This window comes from Hemitrygon akajei, chromosome 11 (assembly GCF_048418815.1).
Source record: "Hemitrygon akajei chromosome 11, sHemAka1.3, whole genome shotgun sequence".
Taxonomy (NCBI): Eukaryota; Metazoa; Chordata; class Chondrichthyes; order Myliobatiformes; family Dasyatidae; genus Hemitrygon; species Hemitrygon akajei.
The window spans coordinates 2,692,408-2,714,764 of record NC_133134.1 but is presented as its reverse complement, the minus strand read 5'-3'; the positions used below and the strand labels follow the sequence as shown (position 1 = coordinate 2,714,764).

The 22,357-nt window shown below is 43.4% G+C and overlaps 1 protein-coding gene across 1 annotated transcript in view; it reads left to right on the top strand.

Annotated features, from left to right (window-relative positions):
- The window catches only part of rab11fip3 (RAB11 family interacting protein 3 (class II)), a 193,720-nt gene that overhangs the window by 114,686 nt on the left and 56,677 nt on the right, over positions 1 to 22,357 (top strand). Inside the window, exon 4 of the mRNA XM_073060029.1 lies at positions 17,548 to 17,759. Within this exon, the coding sequence (XP_072916130.1) occupies positions 17,548 to 17,759 (212 nt within the window). The remainder of the gene's footprint in view (positions 1 to 17,547; positions 17,760 to 22,357) is intronic.

Genomic DNA, 22,357 nt, shown 5'->3' with positions numbered 1-22,357 from the left:
TGGTATAACCCATAGCCCAGTGTGTTCATACTGTCGCTGGTATAACCCATAGCCTATTGAATTCATACTGTCGCTGGTATAACCCATAGCCCAGTGAGTTCATACTGTCGCTGGTATAACCCATTGCCCAGTGAGTTCATACTGTCGCTGGTATAACCCATAGCCCAGTGAGTTCATACTGTCGCTGGTATAACCCATAGCCCAGTGAGTTCATACTGTCGCTGGTATAACCCATAGCCCAGTGAGTTCATACTGTCACTGGTATAACCCATAGCCTATTGAGTTCATACTGTCGCTGATATAACCCATAGCCTATTGAGTTCATACTGTCGCTGGTATAACCCATAGCCCAGTGAGTTCATACTGTCGCTGGTATAACCCATAGCCCAGTGAGTTCATACTGTCGCTGGTATAACCCATAGTCCAGTGAGTTCATACTGTCGCTGGTATAACCCATAGCCCAGTGAGTTCATACTGTCGCTGGTATAACCCATAGCCTATTGAGTTCATACTGTCGCTGGTATAACCCATAGCCCAGTGAGTTCATACTGTCGCTGGTATAACCCATTGCCCAGTGAGTTCATACTGTCGCTGGTATAACCCATAGCCCAGTGAGTTCATACTGTCGCTGGTATAACCCATAGCCTAGTGAGTTCATACTGTCGCTGATATAACCCATAGCCCAGTGAGTTCATACTGTCGCTGGTATAACCCATAGCCTATTGAGTTCATACTGTCGCTGGTATAACCCATAGCCCAGTGAGTTCATACTGTCGCTGGTATAACCCATAGCCCAGTGAGTTCATACTGTCGCTGGTATAACCCATAGCCCAGTGAGTTCATACTGTCGCTGGTATAACCCATTGCCCAGTGAGTACATACTGTCGCTGATATAACCCATAGCCCAGTGAGTTCATACTGTCGCTGGTATAACCCATAGCCCAGTGAGTTCATACTGTCGCTGGTATCACCCATTGCCCAGTGAGTTCATACTGTCGCTGGTATCACCCATAGCCCAGTGAGTTCATACTGTCGCTGGTATAACCCATAGCCCAGTGAGTTCATACTGTTGCTGGTATAACCCATAGCCTATTGAGTTCATACTGTCGCTGGTATAACCCATAGCCTAGTGAGTTCATACTGTCGCTGGTATAACCCATAGCCCAGTGAGTTCATACTGTCGCTGGTATAACCCATAGCCTAGTGAGTTCATACTGTCGCTGGTATAACCCATAGCCCAGTGAGTTCATACTGTCGCTGGTATAACCCATAGCCTAGTGAGTTCATACTGTCGCTGGTATAACCCATAGCCTATTGAGTTCATACTGTCGCTGGTATAACCCATAGCCCAGTGAGTTCATACTGTCGCTGGTATAACCCATAGCCCAGTGAGTTCATACTGTCGCTGGTATAACCCATTGCCCAGTGAGTTCATACTTTCGCTGGTATAACCCATAGCCCAGTGAGTTCATACTGTCGCTGGTATAACCCATAGCCCAGTGTGTTCATACTGTCGCTGGTATAACCCATAGCTTATTGAGTTCATACTGTCGCTGGTATAACCCATAGCCTATTGAGTTCATACTGTCGCTGGTATAACCCATAGCCCAGTGAGTTCATACTGTCGCTGGTATAACCCATAGCCCAGTGTGTTCATACTGTCGCTGGTATAACCCATAGCTTATTGAGTTCATACTGTCGCTGGTATAACCCATAGCCTATTGAGTTCATACTGTCGCTGGTATAACCCATTGCCCAGTGAGTTCATACTTTCGCTGGTATAACCCATAGCCCAGTGAGTTCATACTGTCGCTGGTATAACCCATAGCCCAGTGTGTTCATACTGTCGCTGGTATAACCCATAGCCTATTGAGTTCATACTGTCGCTGGTATAACCCATAGCCCAGTGAGTTCATACTGTCGCTGGTATAACCCATAGCCCAGTGAGTTCATACTGTCGCTGGTATAACCCATAGCCCAGTGAGTTCATACTGTCACTGGTATAACCCATAGCCTAGTGAGTTCATACTGTCGCTGGTATAACCCATAGCTTATTGAGTTCATACTGTCGCTGGTATAACCCATAGCCCAGTGAGTTCATACTGTCGCTGGTATAACCCATAGCCCAGTGAGTTCATACTGTCGCTGGTATAACCCATAGCCCAGTGAGTTCATACTGTCGCTGGTATAACCCATAGCTTATTGAGTTCATACTGTCGCTGGTATAACCCATAGCCCAGTGAGTTCATACTGTCGCTGGTATAACCCATAGCCCAGTGAGTTCATACTGTCGCTGGTATAACCCATAGCTTATTGAGTTCATACTGTCGCTGGTATAACCCATAGCCCAGTGAGTTCATACTGTCGCTGGTATAACCCATAGCCCAGTGAGTTCATACTGTCGCTGGTATAACCCATAGCCCAGTGAGTTCATACTGTCGCTGGTATAACCCATAGCTTATTGAGTTCATACTGTCGCTGGTATAACCCATAGCCCAGTGAGTTCATACTGTCGCTGGTATAACCCATAGCTTATTGAGTTCATACTGTCGCTGGTATAACCCATAGCCTATTGAGTTCATACTGTCGCTGGTATAACCCATAGCCCAGTGAGTTCATACTGTCGCTGGTATAACCCATAGCCCAGTGAGTTCATACTGTCGCTGGTATAACCCATAGCCCAGTGAGTTCATACTGTCGCTGGTATAACCCATAGCCCAGTGAGTTCATACTGTCGCTGGTATAACCCATAGCCTATTGAGTTCATACTGTCGCTGGTATAACCCATAGCCTATTGAGTTCATACTGTCGCTGGTATAACCCATAGCCCAGTGAGTTCATACTGTCGCTGGTATAACCCATAGCCCAGTGAGTTCATACTGTCGCTGGTATAACCCATAGCCCAGTGAGTTCATACTGTCGCTGGTATAACCCATTGCCCAGTGAGTACATACTGTCGCTGATATAACCCATAGCCCAGTGAGTTCATACTGTCGCTGGTATAACCCATAGCCCAGTGAGTTCATACTGTCGCTGGTATCACCCATTGCCCAGTGAGTTCATACTGTCGCTGGTATCACCCATAGCCCAGTGAGTTCATACTGTCGCTGGTATAACCCATAGCCCAGTGAGTTCATACTGTTGCTGGTATAACCCATAGCCTATTGAGTTCATACTGTCGCTGGTATAACCCATAGCCTAGTGAGTTCATACTGTCGCTGGTATAACCCATAGCCCAGTGAGTTCATACTGTCGCTGGTATAACCCATAGCCTAGTGAGTTCATACTGTCGCTGGTATAACCCATAGCCCAGTGAGTTCATACTGTCGCTGGTATAACCCATAGCCTAGTGAGTTCATACTGTCGCTGGTATAACCCATAGCCTATTGAGTTCATACTGTCGCTGGTATAACCCATAGCCCAGTGAGTTCATACTGTCGCTGGTATAACCCATAGCCCAGTGAGTTCATACTGTCGCTGGTATAACCCATTGCCCAGTGAGTTCATACTTTCGCTGGTATAACCCATAGCCCAGTGAGTTCATACTGTCGCTGGTATAACCCATAGCCCAGTGTGTTCATACTGTCGCTGGTATAACCCATAGCTTATTGAGTTCATACTGTCGCTGGTATAACCCATAGCCTATTGAGTTCATACTGTCGCTGGTATAACCCATAGCCCAGTGAGTTCATACTGTCGCTGGTATAACCCATAGCCCAGTGTGTTCATACTGTCGCTGGTATAACCCATAGCTTATTGAGTTCATACTGTCGCTGGTATAACCCATAGCCTATTGAGTTCATACTGTCGCTGGTATAACCCATTGCCCAGTGAGTTCATACTTTCGCTGGTATAACCCATAGCCCAGTGAGTTCATACTGTCGCTGGTATAACCCATAGCCCAGTGTGTTCATACTGTCGCTGGTATAACCCATAGCCTATTGAGTTCATACTGTCGCTGGTATAACCCATAGCCCAGTGAGTTCATACTGTCGCTGGTATAACCCATAGCCCAGTGAGTTCATACTGTCGCTGGTATAACCCATAGCCCAGTGAGTTCATACTGTCGCTGGTATAACCCATAGCCTAGTGAGTTCATACTGTCGCTGGTATAACCCATAGCTTATTGAGTTCATACTGTCGCTGGTATAACCCATAGCCCAGTGAGTTCATACTGTCGCTGGTATAACCCATAGCCCAGTGAGTTCATACTGTCGCTGGTATAACCCATAGCCCAGTGAGTTCATACTGTCGCTGGTATAACCCATAGCTTATTGAGTTCATACTGTCGCTGGTATAACCCATAGCCCAGTGAGTTCATACTGTCGCTGGTATAACCCATAGCCCAGTGAGTTCATACTGTCGCTGGTATAACCCATAGCTTATTGAGTTCATACTGTCGCTGGTATAACCCATAGCCCAGTGAGTTCATACTGTCGCTGGTATAACCCATAGCCCAGTGAGTTCATACTGTCGCTGGTATAACCCATAGCCCAGTGAGTTCATACTGTCGCTGGTATAACCCATAGCTTATTGAGTTCATACTGTCGCTGGTATAACCCATAGCCCAGTGAGTTCATACTGTCGCTGGTATAACCCATAGCTTATTGAGTTCATACTGTCGCTGGTATAACCCATAGCCTATTGAGTTCATACTGTCGCTGGTATAACCCATAGCCCAGTGAGTTCATACTGTCGCTGGTATAACCCATAGCCCAGTGAGTTCATACTGTCGCTGGTATAACCCATAGCCTAGTGAGTTCATACTGTCGCTGGTATAACCCATAGCTTATTGAGTTCATACTGTCGCTGGTATAACCCATAGCCCAGTGAGTTCATACTGTCGCTGGTATAACCCATAGCCCAGTGAGTTCATACTGTCGCTGGTATAACCCATAGCCCAGTGAGTTCATACTGTCGCTGGTATAACCCATAGCTTATTGAGTTCATACTGTCGCTGGTATAACCCATAGCCCAGTGAGTTCATACTGTCGCTGGTATAACCCATAGCCCAGTGAGTTCATACTGTCGCTGGTATAACCCATAGCTTATTGAGTTCATACTGTCGCTGGTATAACCCATAGCCCAGTGAGTTCATACTGTCGCTGGTATAACCCATAGCCCAGTGAGTTCATACTGTCGCTGGTATAACCCATAGCCCAGTGAGTTCATACTGTCGCTGGTATAACCCATAGCTTATTGAGTTCATACTGTCGCTGGTATAACCCATAGCCCAGTGAGTTCATACTGTCGCTGGTATAACCCATAGCTTATTGAGTTCATACTGTCGCTGGTATAACCCATAGCCTATTGAGTTCATACTGTCGCTGGTATAACCCATAGCCCAGTGAGTTCATACTGTCGCTGGTATAACCCATAGCCCAGTGAGTTCATACTGTCGCTGGTATAACCCATAGCCCAGTGAGTTCATACTGTCGCTGGTATAACCCATAGCCCAGTGAGTTCATACTGTCGCTGGTATAACCCATAGCCTATTGAGTTCATACTGTCGCTGGTATAACCCATAGCTTATTGAGTTCATACTGTCGCTGGTATAACCCATAGCCCAGTGAGTTCATACTGTCGCTGGTATAACCCATAGCTTATTGAGTTCATACTGTCGCTGGTATAACCCATAGCCTATTGAGTTCATACTGTCGCTGATATAACCCATAGCTTATTGAGTTCATACTGTCGCTGGTATAACCCATAGCCCAGTGAGTTCATACTGTCGCTGGTATAACCCATAGCCCAGTGAGTTCATACTGTCGCTGGTATAACCCATAGCCCAGTGAGTTCATACTGTCGCTGGTATAACCCATAGCCCAGTGAGTTCATACTGTCGCTGGTATAACCCATAGCCCAGTGAGTTCATACTGTCGCTGGTATAACCCATAGCCCAGTGAGTTCATACTGTCGCTGGTATAACCCATAGCCTATTGAGTTCATACTGTCGCTGGTATAACCCATAGCTTATTGAGTTCATACTGTCGCTGGTATAACCCATAGCTTATTGAGTTCATACTGTCGCTGGTATAACCCATAGCCTATTGAGTTCATACTGTCGCTGGTATAACCCATAGCCCAGTGAGTTCATACTGTCGCTGGTATAACCCATAGCCCAGTGAGTTCATACTGTCGCTGGTATAACCCATAGCCCAGTGAGTTCATACTGTCGCTGGTATAACCCATAGCCCAGTGAGTTCATACTGTCGCTGGTGTCACCCATAGCCCAGTGAGTTCATACTGTCGCTGGTATAACCCATAGCTTATTGAGTTCATACTGTCGCTGGTATAACCCATAGCCTATTGAGTTCATACTGTCGCTGGTATAACCCATAGCTTATTGAGTTCATACTGTCGCTGGTATAACCCATAGCCCAGTGAGTTCATACTGTCGCTGGTATAACCCATAGCTTATTGAGTTCATACTGTCGCTGGTATAACCCATAGCCTATTGAGTTCATACTGTCGCTGGTATAACCCATAGCTTATTGAGTTCATACTGTCGCTGGTATAACCCATAGCCCAGTGAGTTCATACTGTCGCTGGTATAACCCATAGCCCAGTGAGTTCATACTGTCGCTGGTATAACCCATAGCCTATTGAGTTCATACTGTCGCTGGTATAACCCATAGCTTATTGAGTTCATACTGTCGCTGGTATAACCCATACCTTATTGAGTTCATACTGTCGCTGGTATAACCCATAGCCCAGTGAGTTCATACTGTCGCTGGTATAACCCATAGCCCAGTGAGTTCATACTGTCGCTGGTATAACCCATAGCCCAGTGAGTTCATACTGTCGCTGGTATAACCCATAGCCTATTGAGTTCATACTGTCGCTGGTATAACCCATAGCCCAGTGAGTTCATACTGTCGCTGGTATAACCCATAGCCCAGTGAGTTCATACTGTCGCTGGTATAACCCTTAGCCCAGTGAGTTCATACTGTCGCTGGTATAACCCATAGCCTATTGAGTTCATACTGTCGCTGGTATAACCCATAGCCTATTGAGTTCATACTGTCGCTGGTATAACCCATAGCCCAGTGTGTTCATACTGTCGCTGGTATAACCCATAGCCTATTGAGTTCATACTGTCGCTGGTGTAACCCATAGCCTATTGAGTTCATACTGTCGTTGGTATAACCCATAGCTTATTGAGTTCATACTGTCGCTGGTATAACCCTTAGCCAAGTAAGTTCGTACTGTCGCTGGTATAACCCATAGGCCAGTGAGTTCATACTGTCGCTGGTATAACCCATAGCCCAGTGAGTTCATACTGTCGCTGGTATAACCCATTGCCCAGTGAGTTCATACTGTCGCTGGTATAACCCATAGCCTATTGAGTTCATACTGTCGCTGGTGTAACCCATAGCCTATTGAGTTCATACTGTCGTTGGTATAACCCATAGCTTATTGAGTTCATACTGTCGCTGGTATAACCCTTAGCCAAGTAAGTTCATACTGTCGCTGGTATAACCCATAGCCCAGTGTGTTCATACTGTCGCTGGTATAACCCATAGCCTATTGAATTCATACTGTCGCTGGTATAACCCATAGCCCAGTGAGTTCATACTGTCGCTGGTATAACCCATAGCCTATTGAGTTCATACTGTCGCTGGTGTAACCCATAGCCTATTGAGTTCATACTGTCGTTGGTATAACCCATAGCTTATTGAGTTCATACTGTCGCTGGTATAACCCTTAGCCAAGTAAGTTCATACTGTCGCTGGTATAACCCATAGCCCAGTGTGTTCATACTGTCGCTGGTATAACCCATAGCCTATTGAATTCATACTGTCGCTGGTATAACCCATTGCCCAGTGAATTCATACTGTCGCTGGTATAACCCATAGCCTATTGAATTCATACTGTCGCTGGTATAACCCATTGCCCAGTGAGTTCATACTGTCGCTGGTATAACCCATAGCCTATTGAATTCATACTGTCGCTGGTATAACCCATAGCCCAGTGTGTTCATACTGTCGCTGATATAACCCATAGCCTATTGAATTCATACTGTCGCTGGTATAACCCATTGCCCAGTGAGTTCATACTGTCGCTGGTATAACCCATAGCCTATTGAGTTCATACTGTCGCTGGTGTAACCCATAGCCTATTGAGTTCATACTGTCGTTGGTATAACCCATAGCTTATTGAGTTCATACTGTCGCTGGTATAACCCTTAGCCAAGTAAGTTCATACTGTCGCTGGTATAACCCATAGCCCAGTGTGTTCATACTGTCGCTGGTATAACCCATAGCCTATTGAATTCATACTGTCGCTGGTATAACCCATAGCCCAGTGAGTTCATACTGTCGCTGGTATAACCCATTGCCCAGTGAGTTCATACTGTCGCTGGTATAACCCATAGCCCAGTGAGTTCATACTGTCGCTGGTATAACCCATAGCCCAGTGAGTTCATACTGTCGCTGGTATAACCCATAGCCCAGTGAGTTCATACTGTCACTGGTATAACCCATAGCCTATTGAGTTCATACTGTCGCTGATATAACCCATAGCCTATTGAGTTCATACTGTCGCTGGTATAACCCATAGCCCAGTGAGTTCATACTGTCACTGGTATAACCCATAGCCCAGTGAGTTCATACTGTCGCTGGTATAACCCATTGCCCAGTGAGTTCATACTGTCGCTGGTATAACCCATAGCCCAGTGAGTTCATACTGTCGCTGGTATAACCCATAGCCTATTGAGTTCATACTGTCACTGGTATAACCCATAGCCCAGTGAGTTCATACTGTCGCTGGTATAACCCATAGCCCAGTGAGTTCATACTGTCGCTGGTATAACCCATAGCCCAGTGAGTTCATACTGTCGCTGGTATAACCCATAGCCCAGTGAGTTCATACTGTCGCTGGTATAACCCATAGCCCAGTGAGTTCATACTGTCGCTGGTATAACCCATAGCCCAGTGAGTTCATACTGTCGCTGGTATAACCCATAGCCCGGTGTTTGGATGAGAATGGGGGTTGAGCACCATGTGTGGAGGCATGGTCACAACCCCAAACATTAAGCCCAGCAACTAGTATTTTTAAAACTATTTGTTATCCTAGCCTGCCACTTTCAATGCATTATGTACGTGTATCACCAACAGCTGTTTGAACCCCTTTTGGAATCTTGTCTTCAAGTTTTTCCTTCAAACCTCAGTATAATATTTCACATTTCAGAGCCTTAAATTTAATCTATATTCCATCAGCGTATCTACATATCTTCTGCCCTTCCACTGTGATTCTCACAGTTTTCTATGCCATCAATCTTTGTAGCTTGTGGACATTGGATTTTCTGCTCTGTGTATTCATTTAAGTAATTTAGAAAAAGAATGGCTAGAGTACTGACCATAAGATATAGCGGCAGAAGCAGGCAATTCAGCCCATTGAGTCTGCTCCACCATTCAATCATGGGCTGATCTAATTCTTTCAGTCATCCCCACTCCCCTGCCTTCTCCCAAGAATTATCAGGAACCGATCTATCTCTGCTTTAAAAACGCCCAATGACTTGGCCTCCACAGCTGCTCGTGGCAACAAATTCCACAGATTTACCACCCTCTGACTAAAGTAATTTCTCTGCCTCTCTGTTCTAAATGGACGTCCTTCAATCCTGAAGTCGTGCCCTCTTGACCTAGATTCCCCTACCATGGGAAATAACTTTGCCATATTTAATCTGTTCAGGCCTTTTAACTTTCAGAATGTTTCTATGACATCCCTCCTGATTCTCCTGAACTCTGGTGAATACAGCCCAAGGGCTGCCAGACGTTCCTCATATGGTAACCCTTTAATTCCTGGAGTCATTCTCATGAATCATCTCTGAACCCTCTCCAATGAAAGTATATCCTTTCTAAAATAAGGAGCCCAAAACTGCACGTAATATTCCCAAGTGTGGTTTCACAAGTGCCTTATAAAGCCTCAGCGTCACATCCCTGCTCTTATATTCTGTACCTCTAGAAATGAATGCCAACATTGCATTCACCTTCTTCACCACCAACTCAACCTGGAGGTTAACCTATAGGGTATCTTGCACAAGGACTCCCAAGTCCCTTTGCATCTCTGCATTTTAAATTCGCTCTCCATCTAAATAATAGTCTGCCCATTTATTTCTTCCACCAAAGTGCATGACCATACACTTTCCAACATTGTATTTCATTTGCCACTTCTTTGCCCATTCCCCATGAACTAGCTGAGTCTCTCTGCAGGCTCTCTGTTTCCTCAACACTACCCGCTCGTCCACCTATCTTTGTATCACTGGCAAATTTAGCCACAAATCTATTAATCCCATAGTCCAAATCATTGACATACATCGTAAAAAGCAGCACTCCCAACACCAACCCCATGGAACTCCACGCGTAACTGGCAGCCAGCCAGAATAGGATCCCCTTATTCCCACTCTCTGTTTTCTGTCGATCCGCCAGCGCTCCACTCATTCTAGTAACTTCCCTGTAATTTTATGGGCTCTTATCTTGCTAAGCAGCCTCATGTGGGGCACCTTGTTAAAGGCCTTCTGAAAATCCAGGTACATCCCATCTACCACATCTCCTTTGTCTACTCTGCTTATAATTTCCTCAAAAAATTGCAGTAGGTTAGTCGGTCAGGATTTTCCTTTCAGGAAATCATGCTGGCTTTGGCCTACCTTGATATGTGCCTCCAGGTACTCCCTAATCTCATCCCTAAAAATCGATTCCAACAATTTTCCAACCACTGATGTCAGGCTAACAGGTCTATAGTTTCCTATCTGCTGCCTCCCACCCTTCTTAAATAGCGAAGTAACATTTGCAATTTTCCGGTCATCCGGTACAATGCCAAAATCTATCGATTCTTGAAAGGTCATTGTTAATTCCTCTGCAAACTCTCCAGCTACTTTCTTCAGAACCTGAGGGTGCATTCCATCAGGTCCAGGAGGTTTATCCACCTTCTCAGTTGTAATTTTCACTGCACATACTTCACTTCCCTGACACTCTGGAATGTCCAGTATATTGTAGGCATCTTCCACTGTGAAGACTGATGCAGAATACACATTCGGTTCCTCTGCCATCTCTGTATCTTTCATTACAATATCTCCAGTGTCATTTTCTATTGGTCTATATCTACCCTCGACTCTCAGTTACCCTTTATATACTTAAAAAAAGCTTTTAGTATCTTCTTTGATATTAGTCAACAGCTTCCTTTCATAATACATCTTTTCCTTCCTAATGACCTTCTTCATTTCCTTCTGCAAGTTTTTAAAAGCTTGCCAAATCTCTATCTTCCCACTAGCTTTGGCTTCCTTGTATGCCGTCTTTTTTACTTTTACTTTGGTTCTGACTTCACTTGTCAGCCATGGTAGTGTCCTTCTGCCATTCAAAAATTTCTTATTATTTGAAATATATCTATTTTGCACTTCCCTCATTTTTCGCAGAAACTCCAGCCATTGCTGCTCTGCTGCCCTTCCTGCTAGTGTTTCTTTCCAGTCAACCTTGGCCAGTTCCCCTCTTATGCCATTGTAATTTTCTTTATTCTACTGAAGTACCGACACATTGAAATTTAGTTTCTTCTCAAATTTCGAAGTGAACTTGATCATATTGAGATCACTGTCCCCCTATGGTTCTTTAACTTTAATCTCTCTTATCACCTCCAGACCATTGCACAACACCCAATTCAGCACAGCTGATCCCCTAGTAGGCTCAATAACAAGCTGTTCTAAAAAGCCATCCCTTAGATATTCTACTACTTCTCTCTCTTGAGGTCCATTACTGACCTGGTTTTCCCAATCCAGTTTCATGTTAAAATCCCCAACAATTACCTGACACGCCTTTTCTATCTCTTGCTGTAATTTGTAATCCACATACTGGCTGCTGTTTGGAGGCCCGTATACAACTGCCATTAGGGTCCTTTTACCCTTGCCATTTCTTAACTTAGTGCATAGGGACTCTACACCTTCCAATCCTATGTCATCCCTTTCTAATGATTTAATATTATTTCTTACACACAGGGCCACAACACCCCCTCTGCCAACTAACATATCTTTCTATTACACCGTATATCCTTGGACATTCAGCTCCCAACGGCAGCCATCCTTTAGCCAAGTTTCAGAGATGGCCACAGCGTCATACTTGCCAATCTGTAGCTGAATTTCACGATCGTCCATTTTATTTCTTATGCAGCATGCATTCAAATATAACACTTTCAGTCCGGTATTTGTTGTTTTCTGTTTTAACTACACCATGCCTCTATTGCCCTGTAACTCATCCCACCGGCTGTGATTATGCCTCATCTCCTGTCTGTCCTTTCTGCCATCTCTGATGCATGCTATATTTGATTTAATCCTGTTTTACCCTTCCTCAGCCTTGTCACTCTGGTCCCCATCTCCCTGCCAAATTATCCCTCAGTCTCAAAATCAGCTCCCCCTCAAGAGAGTGTGGATGTTGAAATTGTGAGATGGGAACAGTGCTGGCTGCATTCAGTGTTAATGGAGTAGTATTGTGAACACTCTCTTTCACACACAATACCTGACCTGCTCAGTTCCAACATTTTTGTTTGCATTAACTTCAAAAGCCAAAGTCAAGTTTGTTAATATACAGGTGCAATGACAAACTTGCTTGCACCAGCAGCACCAGCACAGTACCTCATATCAGCAGCATTTACAAGTAAAGCATTAATTAAACATAAATTATACACTATTTTTACAAGGAACAGAAAACAATAGAACAGTGTTTAGCTTTTTTGAATAAAATTAAGTTAATTTAGTATGAAGTAGTGATTGGACTTTTTCCGGTTGGTTCAAGAACCAAATGGTTGAAGAGAAGTTGCTGTTCTTAAACGTGTTTTTGTGGGACCTCAGGTTTCTGCCCAATGGCAGCTGTGAGAAGAAGGCATGGTCTGAATGGTGGGGATCTTTCGATGATCAATGTTACCACTTTGAGACAAACACTTCCTGGAGATACCACAGATGGTGGGAAGGGGTGTACCCACGATGTATTGGAAACTCATTTTCTACCAATCCTTGCAAGCTGTTTTCACCTTAAACCTATTATGTGATACCTTATTAAATGCCTTTTGGAAGACCATATATACCATGTCAATTGCATTTCTCTCATTCGCTCACTCTTAGTTTATCAAATAAAAACTCCCATCAGCGTAATTAAACACAATTTGCCTTTCAAACATTTATACGAGATCAAAGTTCGAAGTAAATTTAATATCCAAGTACATACATGTCACCATATACAACCCTGAGATTTATTTTTTTGTGGGCATTCACAATAAATACAAAGAAATGCAATAGAATTAATGAAAAGCTACACAAAGGTAGACAAACAATCTATGTGCAAATGACAACAAATTGTTCAAATGCAAAAAGAAAAACAAAATAATAATAGATAAATAAGTAATAAGTAATATGAAGTGCATGAGTTGGTTAATCCTTAAAGTGAGTCCATAAATTGTGCAAACAGTTCAGTGATGGGGTGAGTGAAGTTATCCTCTCTGGTTCAGGAGCCTGATGGTTGAGGGGTAAGAATTCTTCTTGAACCTGGTGGTGAGTAACCTGAGATTCTTGTACCACCATCCTGATGGTAGTAGCAAGAAGAGAGCATGGCCTAGATGGTGGGGGTTCTCGATGTTGGATGCTGCTTTCCTGTGAAAGTGTTTCATGTAGATGTGCTCGATATGAGATTAATCAATCCACATTTGTGCAGGTGCTTGCTGTTTCTCGGACTTTTGTCTCTAAAGCGTTCCTTCCCACCAAGGTGTTTGATTGCTCGTTATATTTCACAGAAGAAAGATTAACCATGCTGGGAAATTACCCGAGGTGAATTTTTGATTCGATTAGTATGGATCAGATCTTGTTGCCTTGCTTGGAATCAGTTCTGCAATTAAATTGGATTTGAATTTTAAGGAATTAAATTCCAATCTCCTTATTTGCATGCTTGGTATTCAGTTTCACCCCCCCCCCCCCCTTTTTTTTTACTTAGTCTTTAAGCCGGCTGCATGTAGACTGCTAGCCAAGAGGCTCATCAAGTATCAGTGTGAAATTTCATCGTACTTAATGTCCAGGTAGAAAATGTTGATTTGATTCTTAAGGTTCAAGTGTCTCTTTAAGTCTTGTAATAGCTGAATTCTATACTGAAGTGATGCTTAACTTCCACAGGGAGGTCTTTGATCAGTCAAGAAAGCTGATTCTCCCTCTTGGAGCGTGTGGGTGGGGGCGGGGATGGTTGTTGGTGGTTGGAACATTTGAGCAGGTTTCTGTGCTTGTCTGGCACAGATGGGATTTGATTTGACTGTGACATACAAGGCTGAGAAAATCTGCAGGTGTTGAAAATCCAGAGCAACATGCACAAAAGACCATAAGATATAGGAACAGAAGGAGGCCATTCAGCCCATTGAGTTTGGTCCACCATTCCATCATGGCTGATCCCAATCCCACTCAACCCCATATACCTGCCTGCTTGCCATATCTTTTGCTGTCCTGACCAATCAGGAAACCATGAACTTCTGCCTTAAGTATATCTACGGGCTTGGCCTCGACCGACTATGAAGGGGAATTGACAGTTGATGTTTCAGACAGGCCCAGATGAAAGGTGCCTGGCCTGCTGATTTCCTCCAGCATTTTGTGTGCGTTACAGGGAGAAGTTTTTTTTTGTTTGTCAGTTGGACAAATCATTCCCCACTCAAGTTCATAAGTTCTGGGGTCAATGGCCACTTAACAAGGTACCTAAAAGCATTATCCGCCAGTGCCGTACAGGAAATGTGGGAGTGGGGAATCCCAGAGAGGGTCTGGCTGTTTTCCAGCTTATCTCACTTCTGCCATTCAGTTGGTGAGGTGGCAAGTCCTCTTTGAATCTGATGGGTGTTGGGACATCGGAGTCAGAAATTAGGTGGAATATGAAGCCCCTTGACAAGTCTCCTAGAAATTTAAAATTGAATGGGTCTAACTGGAAGGAACTAAAGTATTGTTCATTAAGTTCAAAGCCTTTATTGAGATTATTTTAATGGAAAAAAGCAGTAATTAAGGCATTAAGAGTCAAGATTCAAGATTGTTGTCATTCCCAATGCTCAAGTGTAAAGGAGAACAAAATAATTGTTAGTCTGGACCCGATGTAGCACAAAAAACAGAATAAGATGAAGAACACGATAATAATATAAAAAAACACAATCAATATAAGTACATAACATAGCTTATATACATTGATTGTATGTCCATAAAGTGACATAAGTCTGTACATATAGTGACTCTGACAGGAAATGATAAAGAAGTGGTGGTTGGGGCTGTGGAGTTAATGGGTGGAGGTGTTGATCAGCCTTACTGGTTGAGGAAAATAACTGTTTTTGAGTTTGGTGGACCTGTGTAGATGCAATGTAGCCTCTTCCCTGCTGGGAGAAGGACAAACAGTCCAAAAGCAGGGTGGATGGGATCCTTCATAATGAAACTGGCCCTTTTCTGGCACCTTTCTGTATATATGACTTTGATGGCAGGTAGGCTGGTGCAAGTTATGCATTGGGCAGTTTTGACTACCAGTTTTAGAGCCTTCCTGTCAGCCACAGTTCAGTTTCCATGCCATGCAGCAGTGTAGCATGTTAGACCATAAGACATAGGAGTAGTATTAGGGAATTTGGCCCAATGAGTCTACTCTGCCATTTCAACTTCCATTTTTGCCATTTCTGAAAATCCAAGTACACATGAAAAAAACAATTCTCCTTTGTCTATCCTGCTTGTTATTTCTTCAATTATTTCCAATAGATTTGTCAGGCAAGATTTTTCTTTTAGGAAACCATGCTGACTATGGCCTATTTTGTCATGTGGCTCCAAGTACCCTGAGACCTCATCCTTAATAATGGACTCAAATGTCTTCCCAGCCACAGAGGTGGTTAAAACTCTTTAGTCATCTCTTTCAGAACTCTGGGATGTACACCATTTGGTCCAGGTGACTCATCTACCTTCAGACCTTTCAGTTTCCCAAGAATCTTCTGTCTAGTTATGGTAGCTTCACACACTTCATGCCCCCTGACACCTGGAACTTCCACCATAATGCTAGTGTTTTCCACCGATGTAAAATGCTTATTCCATTTATTCCCCATTACTACCTCTCCGGCATCATTTTCCAGCAGTCTGATATTCACTCTTGCCTCTCTTTTACACTTATGTATCTAAAGAAAATTTTGGTATCCTCTTTAAAATTATTGGCTAGCTTACTTTCATATTCCATCTTTATCTTGTTAATGACTTTTATAGTTGCCTTCTGTTGGTTTTTAAAAGCTTCTCATTCCTCTAACTTCCTACTAATTTTTGCTCAATTTTATGCTCTCTCTTTGGCTTTTAGGTTGGCTTTGATTTCTCTTGTTAGCCACAGTTTAGGATGCTTTCTACTGCACATCTGTAGAATGATAGGAGTATTGAAGTGCAAAGTCCAGCTCTCTTCAACCTCCTCAGAAAATAGAGGTGTTGATGAGCTTTCCTGATTGTGTAGAATGTGTTCTGGGACAGTGAAAGGGTGTGTAGGATGTGTTTCCACTGCTGTTCTCTCAGTGTAAGGAGGGGTGCGAGTGTTATGAGTTCTCCTGAAGTCGATTATGAACCTTCTAAAGAGTAAGAGGAAAAGAAGGCAGTTTATTTGGCATGGATGGGTGTTGCACTTTGGCTGGGCTTTCATGTAATGCTGGGATTATGATGCAACTGATTTTATGCATTGGTACCTGTGGGGAAGGACCTCACTGATTGGTGGGATGGAAAGTTACCATTCGTTACCATGGCTACTGATGTAAACTAAAGTGTTTAGACCAGAATCTTAACTCTGTTTCTCAGTGCAGCGATGACACAAGATTGGGTGACTCTTGGAAGATGAGATGGCAGCCAGGGACTTATTTTTGCAAGTTTCACTCAGTGGGTCACAGCAATACGAGGTTAAAGCATCGACGTGGTGTTACACAAGGTGATTCATGAACTGGATCAGCTTGAGGGTGTTGTCCTGGCTACCATTGAATTTCCTCGTTGTGTAACCAGGCACCTGAATGCTTTTCTTGTTCTTTAAAAAAAGGTCCCACTGTGAAATCTCATGGCAAGAAGGTAACTTGCTTGTGAAGACAATTGTTATCATGTTGGTTCCTGCAGACTGCTGACATGGTGTTAGAGCACTCGGGTTTCCATTAGAGACTGGATAACATGAGCCAGCTGTGTGGGTAGTGTTGTGATCCTTCACTGGAACACTTGTCAATTTTCAGCCCTGATTGGTTTAAATTCTGTCAAGTTTCCCATATCCAGGTGTTTAATGACTCATCAGGTGATTTTTGCCGACATCACTACCTCTGCTGCAAGTTTACCCTATTGATTTGGAAACCAGATGTTTTCTATACTGTTGGGTATATCAATAGCTTGCCCTTCTATCACTGATTACGGGATAAAGTACACAAATTACTCCAGTTAACTGTTCCTGTGACTCCCTCAGTGTTAATAAACTTAATGTGCAGTTCTGGTGTGGTGTTCCACCCTGTTGCTAAGGTGACATGTTACACTGATCCTGTAGTCTAATGTTCGCCTTGCTCCATTTGTTTTAGACTAACGAAGTGACAGACAGTGCTTACATGGGCTCTGAGAGTACGTACAGTGAGTGTGAGACTTTCACAGATGAGGACACGGGTACACTGATTCACCATGGAGCACACGATGAGTTGGAAACTGACAGTGCCATAGATGCTACGTTAAACTCGGAGTTCACAGACGCGCCTGAAGATCCTGAAAACAGTGTTCTCTTTAATGGGACCATGAAGTAAGTTCTGGATTTGTTAACATTTACTCTGTGCTGAGGATCTCCTCCCCTATAAATTCACATCATGATTGACTGCTGGGTTTGCACTTAAACCATGTTGTTAAATCCCTGAAGTTGCAATTCTCAGAAGCAATACAGCATGGATACAGGCCCTTCATCCCAATCATGGTCTCCACCCTCCTGAATTTGCCCAATATTCCTTCAAGCTCCACTACAGCATGTACCTGTCCAAGTGTTTCTTAAATTATACTATTGTGTCTGCCTCAACCACCTCCTCTGGCAGCTCGTTCCATATATTCACCATGCTATGAGAGAAAATGTTGCCCCTCAGGTCCCGTTTAAAAATCTTTATCCTCTCAGCCTAAAATTATGCCTCCTAGTTTTGTTCTCCCCTATCCTCGAGAAAAGATTGTTACCCTCTACCTTATCTATACCTCTTATGATTTCATAAACCCCTGGTTCTCCTACATTCCAAGGAACAAAGGCCCAGACATTTTAACCTCTCCCTTAACTCAGGCCCTTTAGTCCTGGCAATATCCTCTTTAATCTTGTCTGTACTCTTTCCAGTTTAATTACCTCTTTTGTATTACAGGGTGACTAAAAGTGTATATAGCAATCCAAGTGTGCCCTCATCAACAACTTGTACAACTGCAACATGATGTCCCAACTCCTGTACTCAGTGCCCTGACTGTTGAAGGCCAGCATGTTAAATGCCTTTTTCACCATTTTGTCTCCCTGTGACACTGTTTTCAATTAACTCTGCACTTGTGCTCTTAGTCCCTCTTTCACTACACTCCATAAAGCCTTATCATTTTAAGTCCTATGTTGTTTTGACTTTCCAAAGTACACCAATTCACACTTATCCCTATTGAAATCCACTTACCTCTCCTCAGCCCACTTCTTTAAATAATGAAGGTCTGTTCTGTTCTTGGTGCTGGTGAAATCTGCAGACTTTGCTAGATATAAATGTGATCAGCAGGGGTAGTATTGGAATTGCTTCTTTTCATGTTATATATCAATGATTTGAATGATGGAATTGATGTTTTTATGGCCAGGTTTGGACAATACGAAGATGGGTGAGTATTGAGGAAGCAGGGCGTCTGCAGAAAGGCTTAGACAGATAGAGAGAATGGGCAGAGAAGTGGGAGTTGAATATAGTGTTGGAAGTATATGGTCATGCACTTTGGTAGAAGGAATAAAGGTGTGGACTGTTTAATAAATGGGGAGAAAATTCAGAAATCAGAGGAGCAAAGGGTCTTAGGAGTCTTTCTGCAGGATTCCTTAAAGGTTAACTTACCATACCAATTTTCTCCTGGGCAGCTTTTTTAGAGCTTTTGGGGGAGGGTTGAAACTAATTTGGCAGGGGGTGGGAACCAGAGTGAAGGGACTCGATAGGATGGATGGTAAAAAAAGTAAACATCATGTGCAGTCAGACTGTCAGGAAGAGCAGGCAGATGATAGGACAAAATTGCAGGGTGAATATCAGTGCATTTGGGATGAAGAATCAAAAACGATAGCAAATACAGTATTCAAAGTGTTATATATCAAAGCATGCAGTGTAAGAAATAAGGTGGATGATTTTGTTGCACTATTACAGATTGTCAGGTATGACAATTGTGGCTGAAGGACGTCTATAGCTGAGTTGGAAGCTGAATATCCAAGGTTACACATTGTAATGGAGGGATAGGAAGGTAGACAGAGGGGGTGGCTTGGCTCTGCTGGTAAAGAATGTCATCAAATCAGTAGAAAGATGTGCCATAGGATCGGAAGATGTTGAATCCTTGTGGGTTGAGTTAAGAAAATCAAGGGTAAAAGGATGTTGGTGGCAACAGTGGCTGGGAGGTGGACTACAGATTACAGCAGGAAATAGAAAAGGCTTGTCAAAAGGGCAATGTTATGGTAGTCATGGGAGATTTTAACATGCAGGTTGATTGGGAAAATCAAGTTGGGAATGGGTCTCGAGAGTGAGTTTGTTGAATGCCTTTTTAGAGCAGTTTGACGTTGAGCCTACTCGGGGTTAAGGTATACTGGGTTGGGTGTTATGTAATGAACCGGAGACAATTAGGAGCTTAAGGTAAAAGAACCCTTAGGAACCAGTGATGACAATATGATTGAGTTCAACTTGAAATTTGATAGGGAGGAAGTCTGATGTAGCAGTATTTCAGTGGAGTAAGGGAAATTACAGTGGTATGAGAGACGGTAGCCAAAGCAAATTGGAAGGAGCTGCTGGCAGGGATGTCAGCAGAGCAGCAATGACGTGAGTTTCTGGGGAAAAATGAGGATGCAAGACATATGTATTCCAAAAATAAAGAAATACTCAAATGGTAAAATAGTACAACCGTGGCTGACAATGGAAGTCAGAGCTATTGTAAAAGGATAAGAAAGGGCCTACAACAAAGCAAAAATTAGAGGAAAATTAGACGATTGGGAAGTTTTTTAAAACCTACAGAGAGTAACTAAAAAAATCATTAGAATAGAAAAGATGAAATATGAAAGCAAGCTAGCAAATAATATCAAAGTGGATAGTAAACATTTTTTCAAGTATGTTAAAAATAAAAGAGAAGTGAGAGTGGATATAGGACCGCTAGAAAATGAGGCAGGAGAAATAATAACAGGGGACAAGGAGATAGCTGATGAACTAAATGAGTATTTTGTGTCAGTTGTCACTGTGGAAGACACTAGTAGTATGCCTGATGTTGTAGTGTGTGAAGGAAGAGAAGATTCAAGATTCAGAAACTTTATTGTCATTCTAACTGTACATCAGCTCTGCAGAGCAGAATGAGACAGCATTTCCCAGGAGCAGTGCAATCATAACATAACAAATGCAACACTAAATAATAAACATAACAATAAATAGTAAAACACAACAGCCACATGTCAGTTAAAAACAAGTTATAAGTGTCCAGTGCAAGTTAAAAGTGTCCAAAGCAGAGTCAGGTAGAGCAGCTATTTAGCAGTCTGACTGCCTGTGGGAGGAAGCTGTTTAGTAGCCTTGTGGTTTTAGTTTTGATGCTCCTGTAACGTTTGCCTGATGGCAGAAGAACAAACAGTTCATGGAGAGGGTGTGAGGCGTCTTTAATGATGTACCGTGCCTTCTGGAGGCATTGACTCTGAAAGAGGTCTTGGACAGAAGGTAGGGAGACCCCAATAACCTTCTCTACTCCCCTAACCACCCTCTGCAAGGCTTTTTTGTCGGCAGCACGGCAGCTGGAGTACCAGGTTGTGATGCAAAAGGTCAGCACACTCTCAACCACGCCTCTGTAGAATGTAGTTAAGATGTTACTGGGGAGTGATGCTTGTTTAAGCTTCCTCAGAAAGTGCAATCTTTGCTGGGCTCATTTCACAATCCCAGTGGTGTTCCTGGACCAGGTGAGATTGTCCGAGATCTGCACCCCAAGGAACTTGATATTTTCCACTCTCTGCACTGTGGAGCTGCTGATGCTGAGGAGTGTGTGCTCAGGCTGAGACCGTCTGAAATCGACGATCATCTCCTTGGTTTTGGTGACATTAAGCATCAAGTTGTTGTCACTGCACCAGCTCTCTAGGTGTTTGACCTCCTCCCTGTATATTGTTTCATCATTTTTGCTGATGAGCCCCACCACTGTGGTATCGTCAGCAAATTTAATGATCAGGTTCTCCTTGAATCTGGCTGCACAGTCTTGTGTTAGCAGTGTAAACAGCAATGGGCTAAGCACACAGCCTTGTGATAGATAGATAGATACTTTATTCATCCCCATGGGGAAATTCAACTTTTTTCCAATGTCCCATACACTTGTTGTAGCAGAAACTCAGTAAAAAAAAAAAATATGATATGCATCTAAATCACCATCTCAAAAAGCATTAATAATAGCTTTTAAAAAGTTCTTAAGTCCTGGCGGTAGAATTGTAAAGCCTAATGGCATTGGGGAGTATTGACCTCTTCATCCTGTCTGAGGAGCATTGCATCGATAGTAACCTGTCGCTGAAACTGCTTCTCTGTCTCTGGATGGTGCTATGTAGAGGATGTTCAGAGTTATCCATAATTGACCGTAGCCTACTCAGCGCCCTTCGCTCAGCTACCGATGTTAAACTCTCCAGTACTTTGCCCACGACAGAGCCCGCCTTCCTTACCAGCTTATTAAGACGTGAGGCGTCCCTCTTCTTAATGCTTCCTCCCCAACTCGCCACCACAAAGAAGAGGGCGCTCTCCACAACTGACCTATAGAACATCTTCAGCATCTCACTACAGACATTGAATGACGCCAACCTTCTTAGGAAGTACAGTTGACTCTGTGCCTTCCTGCACAAGGCATCTGTGTTGGCCAGTGCTCAGTGTGATGGAGTCAGAGATGTTCCTGCCAACACGGACTGACTGTGGTCTCTCTGTCAAGAAATCCAGAATCCAGCGACACATGGCAGTGTTAAGGCCAAGCAACAACAGTTTCTCCACTAGTCTTTGCGGGATGATGGTATTGAACGCTGAACTGAAATCAATGTACAGGATTCTGGCATAAGTATCACTCCATGAGGGGCCGCTGCATCCATGCGCACCGCCATCTTTATTTATTTGAAGTGGGTGTAGTTAGTATTACAAGAGAGAAGGTGCTCAAAAAGCTGAA